Source organism: Crinia signifera, chromosome 7, assembly GCF_055691185.1.
Source record: "Crinia signifera chromosome 7, ASM5569118v1, whole genome shotgun sequence".
In the NCBI taxonomy this organism is placed as follows: Eukaryota; Metazoa; Chordata; class Amphibia; order Anura; family Myobatrachidae; genus Crinia; species Crinia signifera.
In genome coordinates this window covers 19,527,427-19,550,270 of record NC_139223.1, presented here as the reverse complement: position 1 = coordinate 19,550,270, position 22,844 = coordinate 19,527,427, and the positions used below count along the sequence as shown (strand labels likewise).

Below are 22,844 nucleotides of genomic sequence, written 5' to 3'. Positions count from 1 at the left end.
TATTAAGGATTGAGCATTAAAGTATTACAATCATCAAAATGCGGTTGTATGAGTTCCAATAATACAATATGGAATCAATGTACATTGAATAATAATATTTCTTATCCAACTTTGCTAAACAGACAGATAACAAAGGAGTAGGCGAACACGGCCAAAGGGCCACCGAACCGTGAGACGGCTATGTCGCTGGAAGGTCAATCGGGGCATTCCGTAAGAGATTCTGCCCTCCTGTTTTTAAGGCAATGTGCAACTACCTTTTCATATAGCAGCGTTGGGGGGTGGCGGCACTCAAATGAAATACACAGCAGGCATGTTTGCCAATGTTTCAAAACCACAAGGCTCCTTTACCAAGGTGCTTAGAGAACACCTCTAGAGAACATCGCTAAGCACCTTGACAAAGGAGCCTTGCGGCTTTAAAACAGTAAACATGCCTTCTGTGTATTTCATTTGAGTGTCGCTGTCCCTCCAGGCTGCTATATAGATATATATATTGGGCTGGCTGGCTGTGCGGTGCAGTGCTGACTATGGGGGAGGGGGGTGGCTGTGCGGTGCTGACTATGGGGTGGGCTGACTGTGTTGACTATATAGCATCTCTGCTCACTACATGATGTGTCATGTGACTGTGGTTGGCATGGTGGACACATTTTTAAATGATAGCAGCCTGAAGAAACAAAACATAGGTAAATGAAAATTATTAAGGTGCGTCTTACAGTTTCCAATTGAGAAGTACAAATAAAAATTTTATGCCAAAAATAATGGCTGTTTCAGAAGGATCAGTGGCAGCAGATGCAAAATACAGATGGTTGGTACTTTGCACCGGACCTGTACTGCGATATGTAGTGTGAATTCTGCCTCGTTGGATGCAGTATGGCTGCACACATCAAGAAATTGACAGTCTGCAGCTGGTTGGAGACAACAGGACCATGCCATTGGGGTGCCTGTGGTCACAAGCAGTGACTCCTGCAGACAGTATTCCAAACCACAATGGAGAGGTAGTGTGGCATTATTTGTAAGGGGCATTATTTAAGGGGCAGACTAGATGGGCCAAGTGGTTCTTATCTGCCGTCAAATTCTATGTTTCTACGTCAAATTCAAATTCTATTATTACTCTGTGGGGCATATTATGGAAACAGGGGCATACCTGTAGGGGTATATTATGGTGTCAGGGGCATTACTGTGTGGGGCATAATGTGTTGCAAGGGGCATAACTGTGGAACATATTATGGTGCAAGGGGCATTACTGTGTGGGACATATGTTACATTGGTCATTACTGTGAGGCATAATACGGATTAAGGACACTTAATGTTATGAGGGGCATAATGTGTAAGTGGCATTTTGATGTGTGGCATAATGTGTAAGGGGCCTTTTGATGTGTGGCATAATGTGTAAGGGGCATTGCGGTGTGGTGCATAATATGTAAGGGGCATTACTGTAAGGAGGAGAACAACATATAATGTAATCAGGATTATTTTTTTCTCTGTAGGGGCAAATGTCTGGGGGTGCAGGATCAAAACTGGGGTGTACGGTAGTCTTTTCCTGCAAGGACAAAGCTGGAAAAGGGTGACAGGCCAAGCGGAAACTCTGGTAAAGCCATGTTAATACATGGTTGTGCAATATATTATAATGTACAGTTGTTTTCATTCTATACAATTAAAGGTTAAGACGAGTTATGTTGTTATTGGTTTTTATTAATACAAAATATTAAAAAAGAGAAGAAAAAAAACAAAAACAAGCGTCTTGTGCTGTGATGAGGTAGGGTCTGTGCCACATTCATGGTCCAGGGAACATTGCTTCACAATGTCTTACAGTCTTCTGCAGCCAGCGCCAAGTAAATCATTCACAGGTCATTAAAAGCGTCCTTGTTCTCCTCCATCCACTGCTGGAAATTCCTGGCCGCGGGGTTGAGTTTGAGGGTGAGGTCCACATCCCGGTTGGGTCTTGTCATGTTGAATCGGAACATATTGACAAGCTCTTGTGGGAAGCCCAGTTTCCCAAAGTCCTCAGGGGAAATCTGGCAGCAGAGAGACGTGGGTGAAACATTTGTTATAATAAATGGTCGTTATCTGAAAATTTGTGTCAACTGTCATCTAGTCAGCTGAGTGATCTGCTGAGCACTCTGAGCAATCTGGCATCGCTCATAACACTCAGCAGTGTCCCTGTATGTGTAGGCCCTTTTACTGTTTTAACTTTAATTTTTGTTATGAACGCAGAAACCTCCTTGTTCTACCGGCAATAAGCAGGCCTATTATTTATACATTCCCTGTACTCTAGTGCCACCAATACTCACTTTGGCATCTCTGAAGGTCTTGCCGGTGACTTTGGACATTATAGCTGCGTACTGCTCCACTGTCAGCCTCTCGGTGCTGAGCCCAATGTCCTTGCCGGCGTATTGTGATGGAGACTTTAATATACTGACAACCATAGGACCCAAGTCTTTCACAGACATCCCATCGTGCAGAACGTCACCCATGGGGATGGCTGGAATGACATTTTGAAGAGGACAATACAATGTGAAAAGTTTTTATGTTCCCAATATCCTAGAACTGTCACATCTACAGAAATATAAGCGCTAAGGAACCCCACTCTTCACCTATGAAACTAGAAGGACGTATATATCTAATATTGGGGCAGATGTATTAAGCCTGGAGAAGAGAACTGGAGAAGTGAAAGGAGATAAAGCACCAGCCAATGAACTGTATTTGAAAATGACAGTTAGGAGTTGATTGGCTGGTGCTTTATCTCCTTTCACTTTATATCAATTTTGTCTCTTCTCCAAGGTTTAATACATCTACACCATTGGGAGAACCTAGTTCTTTCCATTAGTTTCCTGATGCCTCCATTCCTCACCTCACTTCATAACATTGGAGCTCTGTATCACATTAGTCACTGTCACACGTCACCTAAAATAATCTCTGCTGTTGTGAGCATTCCAATTATCTGATTGGCTACAGGTTCTTCGATCCTTGTCCACCTCAGGGGACATCATGGACAAGTAGTAATTGTTCTACACTGACTACAATAAAGTAGGAACCTGTTATCTGGAAATTGGATTCCCACCTTAGTTACATCTCCAAACCAACCATGTTCCCGGCCATGTCCCACCAGTCTCTAAACCTTCCGGTGTTCCTACAGACAACTGTTATGCCCCCTTTGACCATGCCCGTACAAGGCATCACCCCGTTGCCATACCCAGAGAGTAGCTGTCACTGTCCTTGTTCTTCTGTGGCCTGAATAAAGTCAGGAAGTTCTCAAAGTAACCGGGAAGTCGCACACTGGTCATAGAGACTCCAATCTCTCTAAAATATTCCTCTACCTCCCCTTTGCCATCGAAATTGAACACTTCCAGCTTTCCCCCCGTCAACTTCTTCACATTTTCCAGGCCACTGTAGACCACGAAGGTCAGACCAAGACGTTTGATTACATCTGCGACCAATTTTCCCTGGAAATGAAGAAAGAATTTCATCAACGCTTGAGAAATTGACTGAAAATGTTGCAACGATCAGTGCATACAAGAGAGTGATTCAATCTTTCTGGCCTTGATCTTGTTGGAGACTAGAGCACTCTTCACCTGGTCTCCTGGGTTCACTAAACTGCACTGAGCATGCTCTAGTGAGTCCCCTAGTGTTAGGTCCGTGCAGGAAGGAACCTGATGACTCAAATCCTTCCTTCACTGTGTGAGAGAGAGAAGTGAGTGAAGCTACCCGAATGGAGCAGAGCAGAGCCTGGTGTGCATCTTATAGCCGCTTATACCTGGCAGTATCAGACTGCACGGCCGTGCAGTCTGTCACCTCTACAAGCTGATATGAGCTGCCGCATAGTCTCTGACACTGCCTGGCTGTGTGTATGCTGAACCTCCTGCTGCTGCAGAACCTCTTCTATTCTTCTTGTGGATACTTAATAAATCAACATTCTGATTAAATTCTGTTGTGTAGATTAACATCAACCAAACACTGCAACACTCCGCCAACAGATCTGATCAAGACGATATTGTTTAACCAGTGATTTTCAACTCTAGTCCTCAAGTACCACCAACAGGCCATGTTTTGTGAATTTCTTTAATCATGCAGAGGTTAGTGCTGGGTCAGTAATGATCCCACCAGCTCCCACAGGAAGAAATCCTCAAAATGGGAGCCTTTAAGGAGACATGAGGGTTGAATTTGGGAATCCCTTAAGTAATAGGTCCTTTTTAAAAAAAATATATATTTCCAAGTGCAGTTGTCATGATCTAGTGCATTAGTTATAAAGGATTAGCCCTAGTTTTTGTTCCCCTTTTATCTTACTTTATGTAAGTACTAACAGATTTCTGAAAACAAATATTCAAGCTGTAGGGACTGTCCCTCTTTGCTATCGTATGAGTAGCACGTTTGTCCATTCAGTAGAAGTGCCATTGCTTCTTTTCTCTTCCACACAATTCCTTAATTCTGCACTTCCCCTCCCAAGAAACGCTATTGATTTATCATAAAATGCCCAAAATATAATAGATAACATGGCCTTATAATATGAAATATGTGTATCAGTCAGCAGGCAACAAGGGGCAGAGAAAACTGGATGCAGTCAGTCATCATGCCAGTTGGGATGCCAGCAATTAATATAATTAATATAACGATGCCAACATCCCGACTGCCACTAGAAGACTGGTGCCAGAACCTCGAAATACTCAGGATCCCGATCAGTGAGTGTGCAGGGAGCGGTAGTGGGCGGACGGGGAAGGGGGTGTTAGGTTTAGGCACTAGTGGGGGGACTTAGGTCAAGCTAGTGTTAGGAGGGTAAGGGGGAGGGCAGGGCTATGAACAGAATCCTGTTGGGTTCTGTTTTGTGATGCCGGGGGCGGCCTTTTGATATATCATATGTATCCCGACACACCATATATCTGGTCAACACAGAGGGATAACATAAAGCTATGTCTATCAGGATTTCCCTAACTGGGTGCCTCGAGGCACTTCACGGTTGCCAACTTTTGACATAGGGGTGCATGGAAGAAATCCTTATGCTCTAGGGCACCGTGATTAAAAAAAACACTGGTCTAACATACTATATGTACAGACATACCAGCTACAGCTTCCAGGTGTGCTCTGCATTCCAGCAGTTATGGGGACTCTCCTGCACTGTATTCCCCGTTTAGATATTCAGGGGACCAAAAACATAGGGGATCCCCAGGATTTCTAAAACCAACACCAGGCTCAAGGACTGGTCCTGGTTCCCAAAATGTGGGGGACAAAATGAGTAAGGGTCCCCTCTCTCCTCTGGGGGGGGAGACATCTTTCAAAATTTTGCTTTGTTTTTCTGTTCAATGTTTAAGGTTTCTCTTCTTGTGACTGTTGTGCTCTTGTTTTTGTTTTATTCTCCTCGTGCTCAATATTCGGTCATTGTACCTTTTTTTTTATCATGCTTAAGAAAAAAACTGTAAAAAATAAATAGGCTTTACCTCTAGGCTCATTTTACTACTAATGTGTCCTGCCAATTGCCAAGTTAGGACTTAGAACATAAGCTGTGTACACACGGCACAATTTGCACTATTGCTTTTAACTATATTGTCAGCACCTGATCCCGATTCAAGTAGGCAAAAGAACCGATTGGTAGTCACTCCATTTTGATTGACAGGCCTTCTGCCAATCATGATCTACTAGCTGACGCCGTCAGTCTGGGAGAAATGTTTGTTAAAATGCCAGCAGGTTCCAGTATCTCCCAATACAAAGGGGTCCCCAACATAAGACCCTCCTGGTTCCATTAGTTGGAGGGAGCTGCACTATTAAGCAAAGATTATGTTCAGGGGAAGTTGCCTCATTAAAGAATGGGGATTCTGAATAATAAGTATGGCTGCTGTGGTGGCTGTCATTTCTCTATAGCCACAGACAGATACCGGGGGTACATTATACATTACCTGGGCTATCTCCCTCTCCTTGCTGAAGTATTCCAGGTAATTGGTGACCACGAATGCCCCATAGGCTCCAGTCAGTGCGGCCACCAGACTTTCCTCATTGTCCAGATCCGCGGACACAACCTCAGCCCCAGCCTCCCTCAGCTTCACAGCTGCTGGTTTGCTGGTGTCCCTCGTCACTGCTCTGACCGCAAAGGAGCCATCTTGTATTAGTGCGTCGGCCACTGACCCGCCCTGAGCTCCTGCCAAGAGAGGGTTATAGGCAAACAGTTCAGTACAGGAGATAACATAGTAATGTACACAAACATACTGCTCCAGGGACCAAAATCACACTGCGTTTTTGTGACTGGCACACTTAAGTGCACTATGTGTCATCGGGAACCTCACCTTCTATTTAAAGCTCCTAGAATTATCTCTTCCTAGGAACTATTTAATTTTTGATGGCCGCTACTATTTGCAATTAAAAGGATGTTTGCGCCCATGTACACGAATTGCTACATGTTCCAGATTGCATGTGATCTCTTCTTCACTAACTCAGAAGTAGAGAACCGGATCTTCCTATGTCTAAGATACATTGATGACATCCTGCTCCTATGGCATTGTCCACAAAGTCAACTTCAGGAGATCATTGATATGGCTAACCAACAAGATGTCATCAATGTCATCCATCACTTCTACAATTGATGACAATACAATTAATTACCTGGATGTGTGCATTCGATATATGGAAAGGGATCTCGTCTTGTCTCTTTTATAAGGAGACAGATCGCAACAACCTGCTGGCCTTGTCGAGTTTCCACCCTCCAGCCCTCATAAGGGGCTTTCCCTTTTTGCAATTGTTATGAGTATATCGTATCTGCAGTGATAGGGAGGAGGCCATTGGCCAGATGGACACTATGATCCTGAAGTTTATAGATATGGGATACAACTCAGAGATGCACCAGCAAGATACTCTGAAACCTAAGATCACAACTCAGCGATTACAGCAGAGGATCCCAAAGATCCATACTTATACCATTGCCAGTAAGGAAATTATGGACACGTCCAAACGATTTTGGCCAGTTGTAATGGGGATAAAGATTTGATATCGCTGAAAAATACAAAAGTGATGCCCTGTTATAAGAGGGGTAAAAACATTAGAGATATGTTGGTAAAAGCGACTTTGGAAAAAACTCGACATCCCCTCGAGATTACATTTCCTTTCAAGAGAAAATGTGAATTTCCGTTGCACAGGCTGTGGAACTTGTGGATATCTGGAGCCTGGTGATCCATATTTTGGAGACATCTTCAAAATGATACCTGTACATTCCTGTACAAGTCCCTATGTAGGGTACATCATGAGATGTCCATGTGGTCTTGTCTCTGTAGGCAAGACCACTAGATACTTCAAGGAGAGAACGTCAGTACACAGATCCTCCATTAGACAGGCGTTGGAGGGTCATGTGGTTGACCAACCCTGGCCACTTGGTGATATAAAATGATAGACCATGTCCTCACAATGATCAGGTGTGGAGATAGGGATAAGGCCCTATCAAGCTTTAAGGCAAAATGGATCTATAGGTTAAATACAGTTCATCCTTAAGGCCTGAATAAAAATGTTACCCTCAACTGTTATATACCTTGGCTTGTATGTCCATGCATGTATTCCCCAGATGTTCTGCATTGCTTTGTTCAGGGATGTGCTTTCTATTCATAGGGGAATTATATAAAGTTAATGATATTTCATCCCCTATAAAAATCTGGTGCAGAACATTGCGGTAAAGATAAATCTGCTGTATCAGAGCATTATGATTGCCGCATACAGAGTGTATCTGTATAATTATAGCTAATAAGTCGCTAATTAGTACTGCTGTTACTGCCGATTGTTGTCATATGTTTGCTTAGTATCAGTGGATCAGTGGATCATGTGGATCATGTGACCACCAACTACCAGTATGACTTCCTGTATTCACTTTGTTACCATGGTGTTACTCGGAGGCTGGGCGGTGCGGGGACGTTGGTGACATCATAACGTCGCGCAGCCGGAATGGGCTGTGCGGGGGAGCAAATGGTCTGTATAAAGGGATGAAATGTGTATTCGTCTTGTTGTTCTGAAGGAGTAAAATCCGAAAGCTTAACGCTTACACCTGTGTGGCCCTAGGCAAGATACCTAGGGGGCCCTCCTCCCGCAAACAATCCATAGCACTACATATTTGGTGCTGATTGCAGACGGCATCAATAGAGAGCGATGGTGTGCGCAGTCTACCGATAAATGCTTAGCTGCATGACCATCGGCATGGCGTAAAGATTGTAATCATGCTTTAGGTCTTCTAGAAGTAGCCTCATACCTGCGCCACGTATATAGTGACTTGGCCGCCAGTTTTACTTTATAAAATGTTTTATCCTATCAAAAAACATCAAAGGGACTTATGGGAGTGTGGGCGGGTCGATGTGATGTCTGGCGGTAGGAGCTCATTGCTCATTTTGGAACGTTTTGGATGACCCGGATATTTTTATGGTCCTTCTAGGGTCTAGAACTGACATAACAGACAATAAGGGAGTGATAGGAAGAATTTATCAATTTAGATGCAAACTCCTATTTAACACAGTCTACAATCCCCGCATGCTGTAATACTTCACAAACTCCGCCTGCACCAATATGGCCCCCATGCACTTATGTGAGGGGAGAAGTCGCTTATGATCTCCCTATAACTCCCCGGCAGCGCCCCAGGCAGCAGGAACGTATGTAGCCCTTTTGCAGACGATGTATCGTATGCAATCCCAGGCAGCCCTTGCCATCTCCGCCTCTGATCCGGGGGGTTATTTAGACCTGATCCAATGGCTGCGAATTAGCAGGGCGATCGATTATCGAATGGGTATAGATCTAAGCGCGCATGTGTGAGGCCATCCTGCGATAAAGTAATCGCTGGCTGTGCGCAAGTTGATTGACAGGAAGCCGGCGTTTGGGGGGTGGTCACCGGACGTTATATGGGAGTGTCAGGGAAGACGCAGCTCCGGCCTCGATCAGGCTGATTCTATCGCCCCTGTTGGGTAAGTCCTGGTCTATGCGCACCAGTTCATTCGATGGTGAGTAAGTTGCGAATAGATTTGCAGCTATTCCGGGACCACCACTCACCTGTGGCTCCGAAGACAACAATCACCTTTTTCCCAGACATGGTGGGTGAGGATGGGGCTGTGTATTCCTCTGTGGCAGCAGACACTGCAGGAATGAAGCAGAAAGCCCAGGAACTGGTTATATAACACAGTCCGGGTCACCCCCCTCCCCTCACTCTCAGCCGCTGCCAATTGTCATTGTGACTCAGCAATGGGTGTAAGAGAGGGGGGAGGAGCCTAAGAAACCAGCTCCTGGTCCCAAGCCCTAGCGAGCCCCTGTACAGAGCAGTCAGCAGTCACATTTCCCTGGCAGGGGGGAGTCTCATTCCTGCACATCTGCAACATGTATCCTGGGCTGCGTTCCTTGTGCACCAGACAGTGAAACAAAGGAGACATTCAGTTCTATTTATATTACTTGGGGATAGTATAGTTATTTATTAACATTGGCTGATTATGCTGCTGCTGCAATATCACCTCTGGGAACAGAACAGTAAGAATACAAGACTGGGTGGCAATGAGAGGCAGACAGAGGACTGAGGGCCCTGCTCGCAGGCTTACACGGTGTATAGATGTCCTGCTTGCATGGTGCATGGGATAAAGGTGGTGTAATTCATAGCGGACATGCCGGTTGATTTTATCTTCAAAATCCACATGGCAATAACAGCTTGAATCTGACTGGTTGCTTCCGATAACAGCACCTGGTACTTGTGTATTATCACGGCGCCCCTTGGCATTGCATCGCATGCCACTAATTAAGGTATGCGATGGACCCGATCTGAGGCTTTTCCCGGGATGTACAATTTTAATATCGCGTTGCATCGCATACCATTATAATGCCATTCAATGTTAAATGCCCAGGCAGACACGATTTTTAATTGTATCCCCACCCTGATGGGTAATGACTATGTTAAATGTCCCCCCGTTGTTAACGCCACCCCACTATCAACGCCAACCCGAAGCGTGGCGAGAGCAGCAAGCCCGCGAGGGGCGGCGGTACGCGTCCTCCGACCTTTTCATACCCCCACTATCCACGTCGGCATGGAGTTGATTTTATATAGTGTGGTGAGCGCAGAGAGCCACCGAGCCCGAAGCGTGGCGAGCGGACGCGCATTACTTCACAAGTATTACGCGTCCCCTCGCGGGGCTCGCCACTCTTCAGGCTCGGTGGCTTGCTGCGCTCTCCACACTATATAAAATCAACTCCACGCTGACGTGGATAGTGGGGGTGTGAAAAAGTCGGAGGACGCGTACTGCTGCCCCTCGTTGTCAGTACCCATCAGGGTGGGTGTACAATGTAAAATCGGGTCTGGTTGCGTGTACAATTTAAAATCGGGTATAATCGTGTCTCATCGCATGCGATGCGACGCAAATTTTTGGTTGTACAATGGCATGCGATGGAAACGGGGGCGCCGTGATAATACACAAGTACCCAGCACCCTTCTCCTATCCACCTGTTTTCTGGGATATCACCTTTTCCCCCCGGGAGCAGTTATTGGTGGAATAAGTACACCCTGATAGTGACCCAGCAGTGACAGTATAGAGAGGGACAGATACCCGCCAGTATTTATATCAGCGTTCCCATCAGGCAGCGCTGGGAGATCAATGTACCAAGCAGGGAGCAAATAACAATTACTGCCAGCTCCATCCAACCACATAATCCTCTATTACTGTGCATAAGGCAAAGGCGTTCCGCAGGGAGGATTACCTGAGTACACTAATCCCGCCACACACCTGCCGCCGGCGTCCCACACCCAGATGTCAGGGACTATAGCCAGGTCTGACGGACAATATGGGGGCGATAGCGGGTGTTGTGTTATCCTGCTGTTATAGTATGGGTGGGATAATGGTGTGCCATCTGCAAGCTCTTAAATAAAGGGCTAAATACCAGTCCTCACCTCTATGAGGTGAAGTACCACCGCTGACAATAGAGGCCACGCAACCACCAAAGTGAAAGCAATTTTTGCAGGGACACTGATCTGTTTGGATATGGAGACAGGGAGCTGTAAAGACAGATTGGAGGTAGGAGCAGATAGGGACTGTGGGTGAGGTGGAGAGTTTGTCACCTTTGTGGGCTAAAAGTGAAAGTAAAAACTGTCACAGCTCAACGTAAAAGTACATTGCTGAAGATGTCATTTTGACAGGCTGCAACTAGTAATAAAAATTTTGATCTTTCCCCTGGAGCCTGAGAAACATTCCCTTATTTTCTCTTTGCGCACAGCCAGCAACTGTGGGCCTGATTCAGACCTGATCTCAGAACAAATTTGTTTTGAAAATTGACAAAACCATACTGCACTGCAGGTGGGGCAGATGTAACGTGTGTAGAGAGAGTTATGCCCCATACACACTGGATGACTGTTCCTTTGTGCTGAGCGATGTAGTTAAGCACAGATCGCTCAGCACACAGCGATGCACCCAGGGCCTCTGACAAGGGAGTGCTGTGGGTACAGCTGGCCCAGGCCTCTGGAGGGGCCTGGGCAGCTGCCCACAGCGACAGCGGCATGGTCCCAACTCTCGCGGCCAACCATCACCTCCCACACCCGGCGGCCCCCCAGCCAGGTACGCACAATATACAGTGCAACCTGCAGAGCGCCGAGCCTAGGACACAGAGGGGCTCGGCGCTCTGCAGGCTGCACTGTGCAGTGTGCGCTCCCGAGGAGCTGCATGCAGAGAGTGGAGGCATGCAGGAACAAGGGAGATGCTGCGCCGCCGCAGCTAGGTAAGTAATGGTACTCGGGGGGGCATAATGGTACGCGGGGGAGGGGGTCTGGACTGAAGGTCAGTCCCGGGCCCCACGATTCTTAGTGGTGGCCCTGGATGAACCAGCAATGTGTGCTGAGCGATCTGTTACGCCAATTGTTCTGGTAAGAGAGAACACATATGTTTATTGTCCCCAACAGACCTTAATCCGGCCCTGGGCAAAAATCGGGATTGGCGGCCAATGCCTGCGGGTGCCGGTGTAAGGTATTATTTTCTTGCAAGGTCACGCCTCTTGTAGCAAGTTCCCACCCCTTTTTGGCACTGACAATTAAAAAAAAAAATCTAAATGCCCAATTTAGGTGCGGGGGGGGGGGGGGGGAGATGGGGTGCATGCACTTGGAGCCAAAGCAGCTAAAGAATCAGCCCTGTAAAGTTGTATTACTCATATATGATAAAGGTTCCGTTGTTGTTGGTATTTATTAATAAAATATACTTTAAAAAACCAAGAGAAACAAAAGAGAGAAGTAAAACAGTTTCCACTGCGATGGGCGAGGGTCCGCGTCACATTCATGGTCCAGGGAACATGGCCACAAAATGTCTTATAGTATGCAGCCAGCGCCAAGTAAGTCATTCACAGGTCCTTAAAAGCGTCCTTGTTCTCCTCCATCCACTGCTGGAACTTCCTGGCCGCGGGGTTGAGTTTGAGGGTGAGGTCCACGTCCCGCTTGGGTCCCAGGATGTAGAATCGGAACATATTGGCCAGCTCGTGTGCTCCTGGGAAGCCCAGGTTCTCGAAGACCTCAGGGGAAATCTGTCGGCACAGAAACATATATAACATTTAGCGGACTCCCTCAATCTTTACCCCCTCAATATGATGTATCTGTCTGCCGAGATATCCACGAGATGCCATGGGACCTGGTACACAGCTTAAGAGTCCTCCAAAGACACAGGCTCCACGGTGGTGGTCAGTGATGTAGGTCACCGGTGCTGCGTTGTAGCGCAGGGAGAGCGGAAAGCAGGCATTTTATCCCTTGTAGACAGGCTCAAGGGTTGAAACATGTTGATATTTGCTGTTTCAGTTCTCCCTGGCTTAGTACACAGCAGAAGCACACCACAGCATTCACTGCCAAGGGGAACCAGGACCAGTGTACCAGGAGGACTCTTATCCAGTCCGCACGGACATCCTCTCAGCTGGATCAGACTGTCCAACTGCAGAATCAACCCTTTGGATGAAATCCAGGAGATTGGTTAGAACTTACTAAATAGTGGCTGGTTCTGTCTTAGAATTTATCTCATTTATTCAATTCACGTTGATGTTTTCTCTAGGATTTAATGGGTTGGGTACGAAATCTTGGCAGTTGGGATTCCAACAGGATCCGTAGCTTTCACCCCTTCCGTAGCCTAATCCAAACCATCCCCCTCTTTGGACAGCCTAACCCTAACTTTACTTCCCCCAGACTAACCACCCTTCTGCAGCCTAACCTTAACCCCCCCACCAACAGCCTTAATCTAATCCCCCACACAGCCTAACTTTAACTACCCCTCCTGCCATCTAACTGTACCCTCCCCACCCAGAGCCTTAATCCAAACCCCCAGACAGCCTAACCCTAACTTCCCTACCTGCAGCCTAACCCTAACCTCTCCTCCCACAGCCTAAACCTAACTCCTGTCCCACAACTTTACCCTAACTTCCCCCATCCAGTCTAACCCTAACCTACCCTCATGCAGCCTAACCTTAACCTCCCCTACCTCCAGCCTAACCCTAACCTCCCCCACCTACAGCCTAACCCTAACCTCTCCTCCAACAGCCTAAACCTAACCTCCTGTCCCACAACTTTACCCTAACTTCCCCATCAAGTCTAACCCTAACCTACCCTCCTGCACCCTAACCTTAACCTCCCCCACCCACAGCCTAACCCTAACCTCCCCTCCTGCACCCTAACCTTAACCTTCCCCACCCACAGCCTAACCCTAACCTCCCCTCCTGCAGCCTAACCTTAACCTCCCCCACCCACAGCCTAACCCTAACCTCCCCTCCTGCACCCTAACCTTAACCTCCCCCACCCACAGCCTAACCCTAACCTCCCCTCCTGCACCCTAACCTTAACCTCCCCCACCCACAACCTAACCCTAACATCCCCTACCTGCAGCCTAACCCTAACCTCTCCTCCCACAGCCTAAACCTAAGCTACTTTCCCACAACTTTACCCTAACTTCCCCCATCCACAGTCTAATCCTAGTCTACCCTCCTGCAGCCTGACCTTAAGCTCCCCCATGAAAACCTAACCATCCACAGAGACAGCCTAACCCCCCTGCTGCACCCTGACTCCCTCCTGCAGCCTAACCCTAACTCTCTCCTACCTGCAGCCTGTCCTCTAACAGTCTAACCTTAATCAGGCCTATTGTTTTATATCTTCACTGCCCTCTGTTGCAGTGACTGTAATGGTTTCATTAGAGCCATTGGCCAGTAACTCTAGCAGTGCTGTGGATCCCAGCTCCACTGGCTCCTCTTGTGTCTTGGGTCCATCAGACTCTGGCAGAGCCCTGTCCCACCAATACTCACTTTGGCATCTCTGATGGTCTTGCCGGTGACTTTGGACATTATAGCTGCGTACTGCTCCACTGTCAGCCTCTCCGTGCTAAGCCCGATGTCCTTGCCGGCGTATTGTGATGGAGACTTCAAGATACTGACGACAATAGGACCCAAGTCTTTCACAGACAACCCATCCAGGAGGACTTCACCCATGGGGATGGCTGGAATGACATTTTGGAGAGGACAATAAAACACGTGAAAATACCTCCATTCCTCTCCTCACATTATATTGCAGCTGTATCACCACTGTCATCTAAAATAATCTGTGCTGCTGTGAGCATTCCAATTATCTGATTGGCTACAGGTTCTACAATCCTTGTCCACCTCAGGGGACATCATGGACAAGTAGGAGATGTTCTACACGGGTGTGGTATAGCTCACAGACAATGTCTAGTCAGACAGTCAATAGGTAAACACCAAAAGCTAGACATGCATTATTAGACAGTGACAAAACTAACACAAGTAAAATGTTGACATGAAAAAATCAATGTGTGGTTCACAGTGAAAAGGTCGACATGGTCAATAGGTTGACAGCCAAAATGTTGACATGGTCAAAAGGTCAACATGGTTAAGATTGACAAGAGTTTTTTTTTTTTTTTTTAATCTGTCTATCGACATGGACACTGTCTAAGTGTATGCCGTCCCCTCACATGGCTCACTACGCTCACCATGCTTCGGGCTCGGTGCTTCGCTGCATTCGGCACACTATTATATTTTCCCTCCACGCCCTAGTGGATGGTAGGGCATGAAATACCGCCTGTCGGCACATGTCGACTCAAAATTTTGTACAAATATTGCATGTCGACCCTTTTCATGTCGAACTTTTGGCTGTTGACATATTGACACTGTCGACCTTTGGACCCTGTCAACCTTTTCACTGTCGACCATTGGATCCCGTCGACCTTTTTGATTGTCGCTTTTTGGACCCTGTCGACCATTTGACTGTCAACAATTAGTGGTCGACCATATGACTGTAGACCTCTAGACATTGTAGCTCTAATATACTATAACCACACTTATACGGTGTCCATGTACACATATTGATTTTTCATGTCAACATTTTACTTGTGTTGGTTTTGTCAATGTCTGACTAATGCATGTCTAACTCCTGTCAATGTCTGACTAATGCATGTCTAACTCCTGTCAATGTCTGACTAATGCATGTCTAACTTTTGTCAATGTCTGACTAATGCATGTCTAACTTTTGACAATGTCTGACTAATGCATGTCTAACTTTTGTCAATGTCTGACTAATGCATGTCTAACTCCTGTCAATGTCTGACTAATGCATGTCTAACTTTTGTCAATGTCTGACTAATGCATGTCTAACTTTTGTCAATGTCTGACTAATGCATGTCTAACTTTTGTCAATGTCTGACTAATGCATGTCTAACTTTTGTCAATGTCTGACTAATGCATGTCTAACTCCTGTCAATGTCTGACTAATGCATGTCTAACTTTTGTCAATGTCTGACTAATGCATGTCTAACTTTTGTCAATGTCTGACTAATGCATGTCTAACTTTTGTCAATGTCTGACTAATGCATGTCTAACTTTTTTCAATGTCTGACTAATGCATGTCTAACTTTTGTCAATGTCTGACTAATGCATGTCTAACTTTTGGTGTCTACCTATTGACTGTCTGACTGTACATTGTCTGTCAGCTGTCTGGAACCCGTTCTATACTGACCACAACAAGGTAGGAACCTGTTATCTGGAAACTGGATTCCCACCTTATTTACATCTCCAAACCATCCATGTCCCCGACCACCATGTCCCCCCAGTCTCCAAACCTTCCGGTGTTCTTACAGACAGCTGCTAGGCCCACTTTGACCATGCATTACCCCGTTGCCATACCCAGAGAGTAGCTGTCACTGTCCTTGTTCTTCTTAGGCCTGAAGAAGGTGAGGAGGTTCTCATAGTAACTGGGAAGCCGCACACTGGTCATAGAGACTCCAATCTCTCTAAAATATTCCTCTATCTCCCCTTTGCCGTCGAAATGGAGCACTTCCAGCTTTCCCCCCGTCTGCTTCTTCACATTCTCTAGGCCACTGAAGACCACGAAGGTCAGGCCAAGACGTTTGATTACATCTGCGACCAACTTTCCCTGGAAATGAAGAAAGAACTTCATCAACGCTCTGGGCAATTTATGCAAATTATACAATGACTACGGATACGGGAGAGAGATTAAGGGGAAATGTTACTAAGATCCGAGTTCTATTTTACATGGGATGTTGCTATGGGTAACCAATCAGAATCTACTTCTTATGTATTTAGTATCTTCTAGAAGATAATAGATAGCATCCAGTACCAATAAGATTATGTCTACCATTACTCTGTTGCATCCTAGTAAATGACAGACAGAATCTAATTGGTTGCTACGGGCAACATCCCCACTTTTTAGGAGCTTTAAAAAAATGTGCCCCTAAATCTTTCGCTCCTTTATCTGATCAATCCAGTATTACTTTAAGGCAGTGGCGAGTGTTGGTTTAGTAATGTTATTTAAAAAGGATTAACCCTAGTTTTTTTTTCCTTTATATTTTACTCCATATAAGTACTAACAAAACTACGTGGTGAAGTACCACCAGTGACCACTAGAGGCCACTCGATGAACCAAATTACTCCTTAACAGAAAGTGAAAGAAATTTTTGCAGGGACACTGATCAGTTTAAATATTTTTCATTTTTGCAGAAATATTCCCATTAAACCAATAGTTTTAGGCTGATCCCTCCAAGATACACAAATGGCCTCCTAATTACAGCAGTTATGGGGTCTCTTTGTATGAAGGAAAAGACAGTTCTAATATATGATGCATAAGGTTTTGTGACAAAATCCCCAATAAAAACCTATTTGTTTGGGCAATTAAGAAGAAGCTGATTGCTCATCATTGTTTTAACTGTTGCCGAAGGAAGACATTGCATATTCAATTAACCGGGTAATTTACCGCAACAAACTGATCCCAAGAGGGCTATCCAATAAACCCCATAATCCGACAGTTATCGTGGATTTTTTTTCACTTGCCTGGGGTTTGGGAAATATCTCGCTGGATCGGGAGGTTGCATCTTTCATGCAGTTTAATATATTAGATGCTGACCTCCTGATTCTGTAGATGGGCTTCATCTGAGTCTCAGCGTCACTGCTGCTGCACAGTGTACGGAGGTCAAGCTGGGTGAATGCCCTGGCGCTGATCGGGATGGCTTCATCCAATCAGCTGAGTGATTTTACAGTGTAATCTTGTTATAAGAAGAACAGTCAGGGGATCAGAAGTGTTGGAAGGAAAATAAGCTGTGCTAATATTCAGCTTTTCGTTGCTTTTACGCTTATGTATTTAAAAAAAAAAAATGGAAGATTGACTCAATATCATTTCACCACACCTATGAAATCAAAGGTTAAAGGGGAACATAGGAAAACGTAGAGGGGGCTTCCAGTTGCCTGGTATATAATACTAGAGCGGACTTGCTGTACGTGCCCAGTGGAAGCAGCTTCCACCAAGTTTGCTGTCTGGGTGGCTCTGAGTCCAGAGAGCAGCTACCAGGAACAAGAGACAGGAGTCTTACCATGAGGTGGGAGAATGTGAGCTTAGAAAGTACAGTACTGGTTCTATTATGCTTATGCATTTATTTACTATGGTTTGTTTAACCTTTTCCTGACCACTTATTTTTATTATTTAACTGTTTGGTACATTCTATACTATGGACCGTCTATAGTGTTAGATATTATTACTGTATTCCATATGGTATCCAGTGTATATATCAGGGGCAAATGCAGGATTTTCAGAAGGGGGTTTCCAGAGGGGCGGAGCAAAGCTCGGAGATGGACACTTAGGTGACCCAGTATATGCGGGGTCTGTTAAAGTATTATAGATAGACGAAATGTATATAAATAATAATAATAATTATAATATATATATATATATTTATATATATATATATATATATATAGACACACACACACACACACACACATATATCCCACCTACCAAATGGTATTGGGGACTAGAGGATCAGAGTTCAGGAGGCAGAGCAATCTGCCCACGAGAATATAATACTACATACCAGGTGACAGTAGAGACAAGCTACTCATGTCCATCAAAGGGGGAGAGTCCCAGCTTTTGGAATATACCCTCAGGAAAACTCCTAAAGTCAGACAGAACCTGAAATATCTGACTGGGAACAGCAATTAACAGGCTTGGATGGGGACCACTATTTTGAAGTCAGATATCTCCGGTTCCCAAGGGACGATTTTTAAAATTCTTGTACCCATGGAAAGAGGGGACCCTCAGCTTTCAGCCTAAGACTCCTGGGGGGTTTCTGGGTACTCAGAAACCCCCTGTGTGCGCTACTGTATATAGACCAATGTGTACATTAATTTCCAGTGTCATTACTAGGTTCTTCTAGTGCTCCCCCAGCCTCCCGCACCTGCCTCAATGTTCCACAGAGTGGGAGGCTGTAGACTGGTTTTGGAAAAACCCGCCTCATAACATAGAAATCCCATGTTTGCCACTGGGGGACTCCACCATAACTCTTTCAGGGGAAGTTGGCCCATTACAGAATGGGGGTTCAGAATAATAAGTATGGCTGCCGTGGTGGCTGGTATTTCTCTATAGTCACAGCCGGGTACATGGGGGTTATTACCTGGGTTATCTCCTTCTCCTTGCTGAAGTATTCCCAGAAGTTGGTGACCACGAATGCCCCATAGGCTCCGGTCAGTGCGGCCACCAGACTTTCCTCATTGTCCAGATCCGCGGACACGACCTCCGCCCCGGCCTCCCTCAGCTGCACAGCTGCTGGTTTGCTGGTGTCCCGAGTCACTGCCCTGACCGCAAAGGAGCCATCTTGTATTAGTGCAGCGGCCACTGACCCGCCCTGAGCTCCTGCCAAGAGAGGGTTATAGGCAAACAGTTCAGTACAAGAGAGAACATAGTAATGTACACAAACATTTTAATAGCAGTGTGTCTCAGTGGGCAGCAGTGCGTCTCAGCGACCAGCAGTGTATCCTAGTGGGCAGCAGTGTGTCTCAGTGGGCAGCATTGTGTCTCAGTGGGCAGCATTGTGTCTCAGTGGGCAGCATTGTGCCTCAGCAGGCAGCAGTGTGTCTCAGCGGGTAGCAGTGCGTCTCAGGGGGCAGCAGTTTGTCTTAGTGGGCAGCAGTGTGTCTCAGTGGAAAGCAGTGTGCCTAAGTGGGCAGCATTGTCAGGGGGCAGCAGTGTGTCTGAGTGGGCCTCATTGTGTCTCAGTGGGCAGCGGTGTATCTCAGCAGGCAGCAGTGTGTCTAAGTAGGCAGCAGTGTGTCTAAGTGGGCAGCAGTGTGTCTGAGTGGGCAGCAGTGTGTCTGAGTGGGCAGCAGTGTGTCTTAGTGGCAGCAGTGTGTCTCAGTGGGCAGCAGTGTGTCTAAGTAGGCAGCAGTGTGTCTCAGTGGGCAGCAGTGTGTCTCAGTGGGCAGCAGTGGGTCTGAGTGGGCAGCAGTGTATCTCAGTTGGCAACAGTGTGTCTGAGTGGACAGCAGTGTATCTCTATGGGCAGCAGTGTATCTCAACAGGCAGCAGTGTGTCTCAGCGGGCAGCAGTGTGTCTCAGGGGGCAGCAGTGTGTCTCAGCGGGCAGCAGTGTGTCTCAGCGGGCAGCAGTGTGTCTCAGCGGGCAGCAGTGTGTCTCAGCGGGCAGCAGTGTGTCTCAGCGGGCAGCAGTGTGTCTCAGGGGGCAGCAGTGTGTCTCAGGGGGCAGCAGTGTGTCTCAGCGGGCAGCAGTGTGTCTCAGGGGGCAGCAGTGTGTCTCTGTGGGCAGCAGTGTGTCTCAGCGGGCAGCAGTGTGTCTCAGCGGGCAGCAGTGTGTCTCAGTGGGCAGCGATGCCTCTCAGCATGCATGCCTAGATACAATTCTTTATTCAGCCAGGAAGCGGCAATGTCTACAGGACAATGATTTACTGAATTTAAAACTGTTAATGTCAAGTTCATATCAATTTTAAGTTTGTCCACATATGTGAGTATTGCCAGGTATTATACTGCACCCCTTCCCCCCAACTGCTACTATTGGCCCCCGGCTGGCAGGATTATCTGTGGAGAACTATGTGGAAGCGGGAGGACGGCTGTTGTGATGCTGCAGCACCAAGGTGTGTGGTCTGCAGGTAATACATGACCCGTTGACATCCGTACCCATCACCAGTATGATGGTGATAACATGTTACCATATGACAGGTGCCAGGTGAAACTCGGGGGGGTTATTGACTAAGATGGGAGTTTTATTGAAGATTGGATGTTGCCGTAGCAACCTATATGATTCTAGTTATTTATTTAGCATTTTCTAGAGGATAATAGATTGAATATGATTGGTTGCCCATAGCAACATCCCATCTTCAATAAAACTCCCATCTTAGTAAATAAACTCCTTAGAGCGAGCATTGAGGATCCCACACTGCCCAGTGACACACAGCTTCCCCCCGATCCAGACCTGGGGCACCGGAGAGCAAAGATCCAGATCCAGAATAGGAAAGACAAGTGCCCCATTCTGAGCTTGTATACTAGTACATCTTACACATAATGCCCACAGCAGTAGTGCCCCTTATACACATAATACCCACAGTAGAACCTCTTATACACATAATACCCACAGCAGTAGTGCCCCTTATACTCATAATACCCACTGTAGAACCTCTTATACACATAATACCACAGTAGAACCTCTTATACATAATACCCACTGTAGAACCTCTTATACATATAATACCCACAGTAGAACCTCTTATACACATAATACCCACAGTAGTACCGCTCATTCACATAATGCCCACAGCAGTAGTGCCCCTTATACACATAATGCCCACAGCAGTAGTGCCCCTTATACACATAATGCCCACAGCAGTAGTGCCCCTTATACACATAATGCCCACAGCAGTAGTGCCCCTTATACACATAATACCCACAGTAAAACCTCTTATACACATAATACCCACGGTATTACCTCTTATACACATAATGCCCCCAGTAGTACCTCTTATACACATAATGCCCACAGCAGTAGTGCCCCTTATACACATAATGCCCACAATAGTACCTCTTATACACATAATGTCCCCAGTAGTGCCCCTTATACACATAATGCCCCCAGTGGTACCTATTATACACACAATGCCCACAGCAGTAGTGCCCCTTATACATATTACCCACAGTAGTACCTCTTATACACATAATACCCACAGCAGTAGTGCCCCTTATACACATAATACCCACGGTAGCATATCTTATACACATAATGCCCCAGTAGTAGTGCACACACCGTTCCATAAAAATAATCCAATGGGACAGGCTTTTCTGTTGGAATTATTGTGCAGGGCTGTGGTGGAGGCAGAATTGAGTTCCACCTACCATTACAGGTGGTGAAACTCAGCTCCACCTTGTTTCCTCCACTTTAACACCTAACCAAAAAGATTTTTCATACACACTATGCGAAAAATCACACTAATCCCCCAAAAATTGGCAAATCAGCCCAATAACAATGTGTAATTAGCATAAGGTCGCGCCCTCCCCTGCCCTCTCTCAGCCATACAATGGCCAGGTCGCGGTTTTGCAGGACATCCTCATTTATTCACATTATTGTGTAATGTGCGATCACATCCCCAGGTGGGGGTTACATAAGGATGGAGAGAGGGGAAACAGCTGGGGCCCTGGAATTATATAGAAAGTGTATAGAAAGAGTACCAATCCCCACATACTGTAATACTTCCCAAACTCCGCCAGCATATACTGATACTGCATCTGTACCCCAGCAGGCCGCACCATCTCGGGAACCCCACTCACCTGTGGCTCCGAAGACAACAATCACCTTTTTCCCAGACATGGTGGGTGAGGATGGGGCTGTGTATTCCTCTGTGGCAGCAGACACTGCAGGAATGAAGCAGAAAGCAGAGGAACTGGTTATATAACACAGTCCGGGTCACCCCCCTCCCCTCACTCTCAGCTGCTGCCCAATGTCATTGTGACTCAGCAGTGGCTGCAGGCAACGGGGGACGAGCCAAGGCAACCAGCCCCTGGTCCCAAACTCTAGTGAGCCCCTGTACAGAGCAGTCAGCAGACAGTCACATTCCCCTGGCACAGCTGCAACATGTTGTCCTCCCATGACTCTTATCCTGTCCTCCGCACCTTCTGCACCAGACTGTGAAACAAAGGAAATAAAGGGGCAGATGTATAAAGCGGGGTGAAGTGATAAAGTGGAAGGTGATAACGCACCAGCCAATCACCTCCTAACACAGCTGATTGGCTGGTGCATCTTCATCACCTTCCATGTTATCACCGCTTTATCACTTCACCAGGCTTAATACATATGTCTTAAATAAGTTCTATTTTTATTGCATGGGGATAATATAGTTATTTATTAACATTTACTAATATTCTGCTGATGCAATATCACCGCTGGGAACAAACCAGTGATAAGACAAGACTGGGCGTCAATAAGAGGCAGACAGAGAGGGCTGAGGGCCCTGCTCGCAGGCTTATACTGTATGTGCCTGATATTGGTTCACTTGCATGGACAAAACATGGGTACTTGATATTGGTTCACTTGCATGGACAAAAAGATGGGTACTTGTTTC

General features: G+C 46.3%; 2 protein-coding genes across 2 annotated transcripts; both read right to left on the bottom strand.

The window, feature by feature from the left end:
* Positions 1-1,668: 1,668 nt before the first annotated feature.
* On the bottom strand, positions 1,669-9,186 carry LOC146019915 (nmrA-like family domain-containing protein 1). Its single transcript, XM_083152567.1, has 5 exons — positions 8,995-9,186; positions 5,883-6,121; positions 3,191-3,440; positions 2,289-2,479; positions 1,669-2,012 (listed from the first exon to the last, which is right to left on the bottom strand). The coding sequence occupies exons 1-5, from the start codon at positions 9,032-9,034 to the stop codon at positions 1,839-1,841; spliced, it is 894 nt and encodes a 297-aa protein (XP_083008693.1). The 5' UTR covers positions 9,035-9,186; the 3' UTR covers positions 1,669-1,838.
* A 2,941-nt stretch (positions 9,187-12,127) lies between these two features.
* On the bottom strand, positions 12,128-22,137 carry LOC146019908 (nmrA-like family domain-containing protein 1). The gene is made up of 5 exons (XM_083152556.1): positions 22,054-22,137; positions 18,897-19,135; positions 16,120-16,369; positions 14,233-14,423; positions 12,128-12,480 (listed from the first exon to the last, which is right to left on the bottom strand). The coding sequence occupies exons 1-5, from the start codon at positions 22,091-22,093 to the stop codon at positions 12,301-12,303; spliced, it is 900 nt and encodes a 299-aa protein (XP_083008682.1). The 5' UTR covers positions 22,094-22,137; the 3' UTR covers positions 12,128-12,300.
* Positions 22,138-22,844: the final 707 nt, after the last annotated feature.

Coding starts and splice junctions, on each gene's coding strand:
- LOC146019915 (XM_083152567.1), bottom strand. CDS start 9,034: ATGTCTGGGAAAAAGGTGATTGTTGTCTTCGGAGCCACAG. Junction 3,441..5,882: donor AGGAGAGGGAGATAGCCCAG/GTAATGTATAAT, acceptor CTTCATTTCCAG/GGAAAATTGGTCGCAGATGT. Junction 2,480..3,190: donor CAGTGACAGCTACTCTCTGG/GTATGGCAACGG, acceptor ATGTCATTCCAG/CCATCCCCATGGGTGACGTT.
- LOC146019908 (XM_083152556.1), bottom strand. CDS start 22,093: ATGTCTGGGAAAAAGGTGATTGTTGTCTTCGGAGCCACAG. Junction 19,136..22,053: donor TGTTGTCTTCGGAGCCACAG/GTGAGTGGGGTT, acceptor CTCTCTTGGCAG/GAGCTCAGGGCGGGTCAGTG. Junction 12,481..14,232: donor AGACCATCAGAGATGCCAAA/GTGAGTATTGGT, acceptor CTGTGCCGACAG/ATTTCCCCTGAGGTCTTCGA.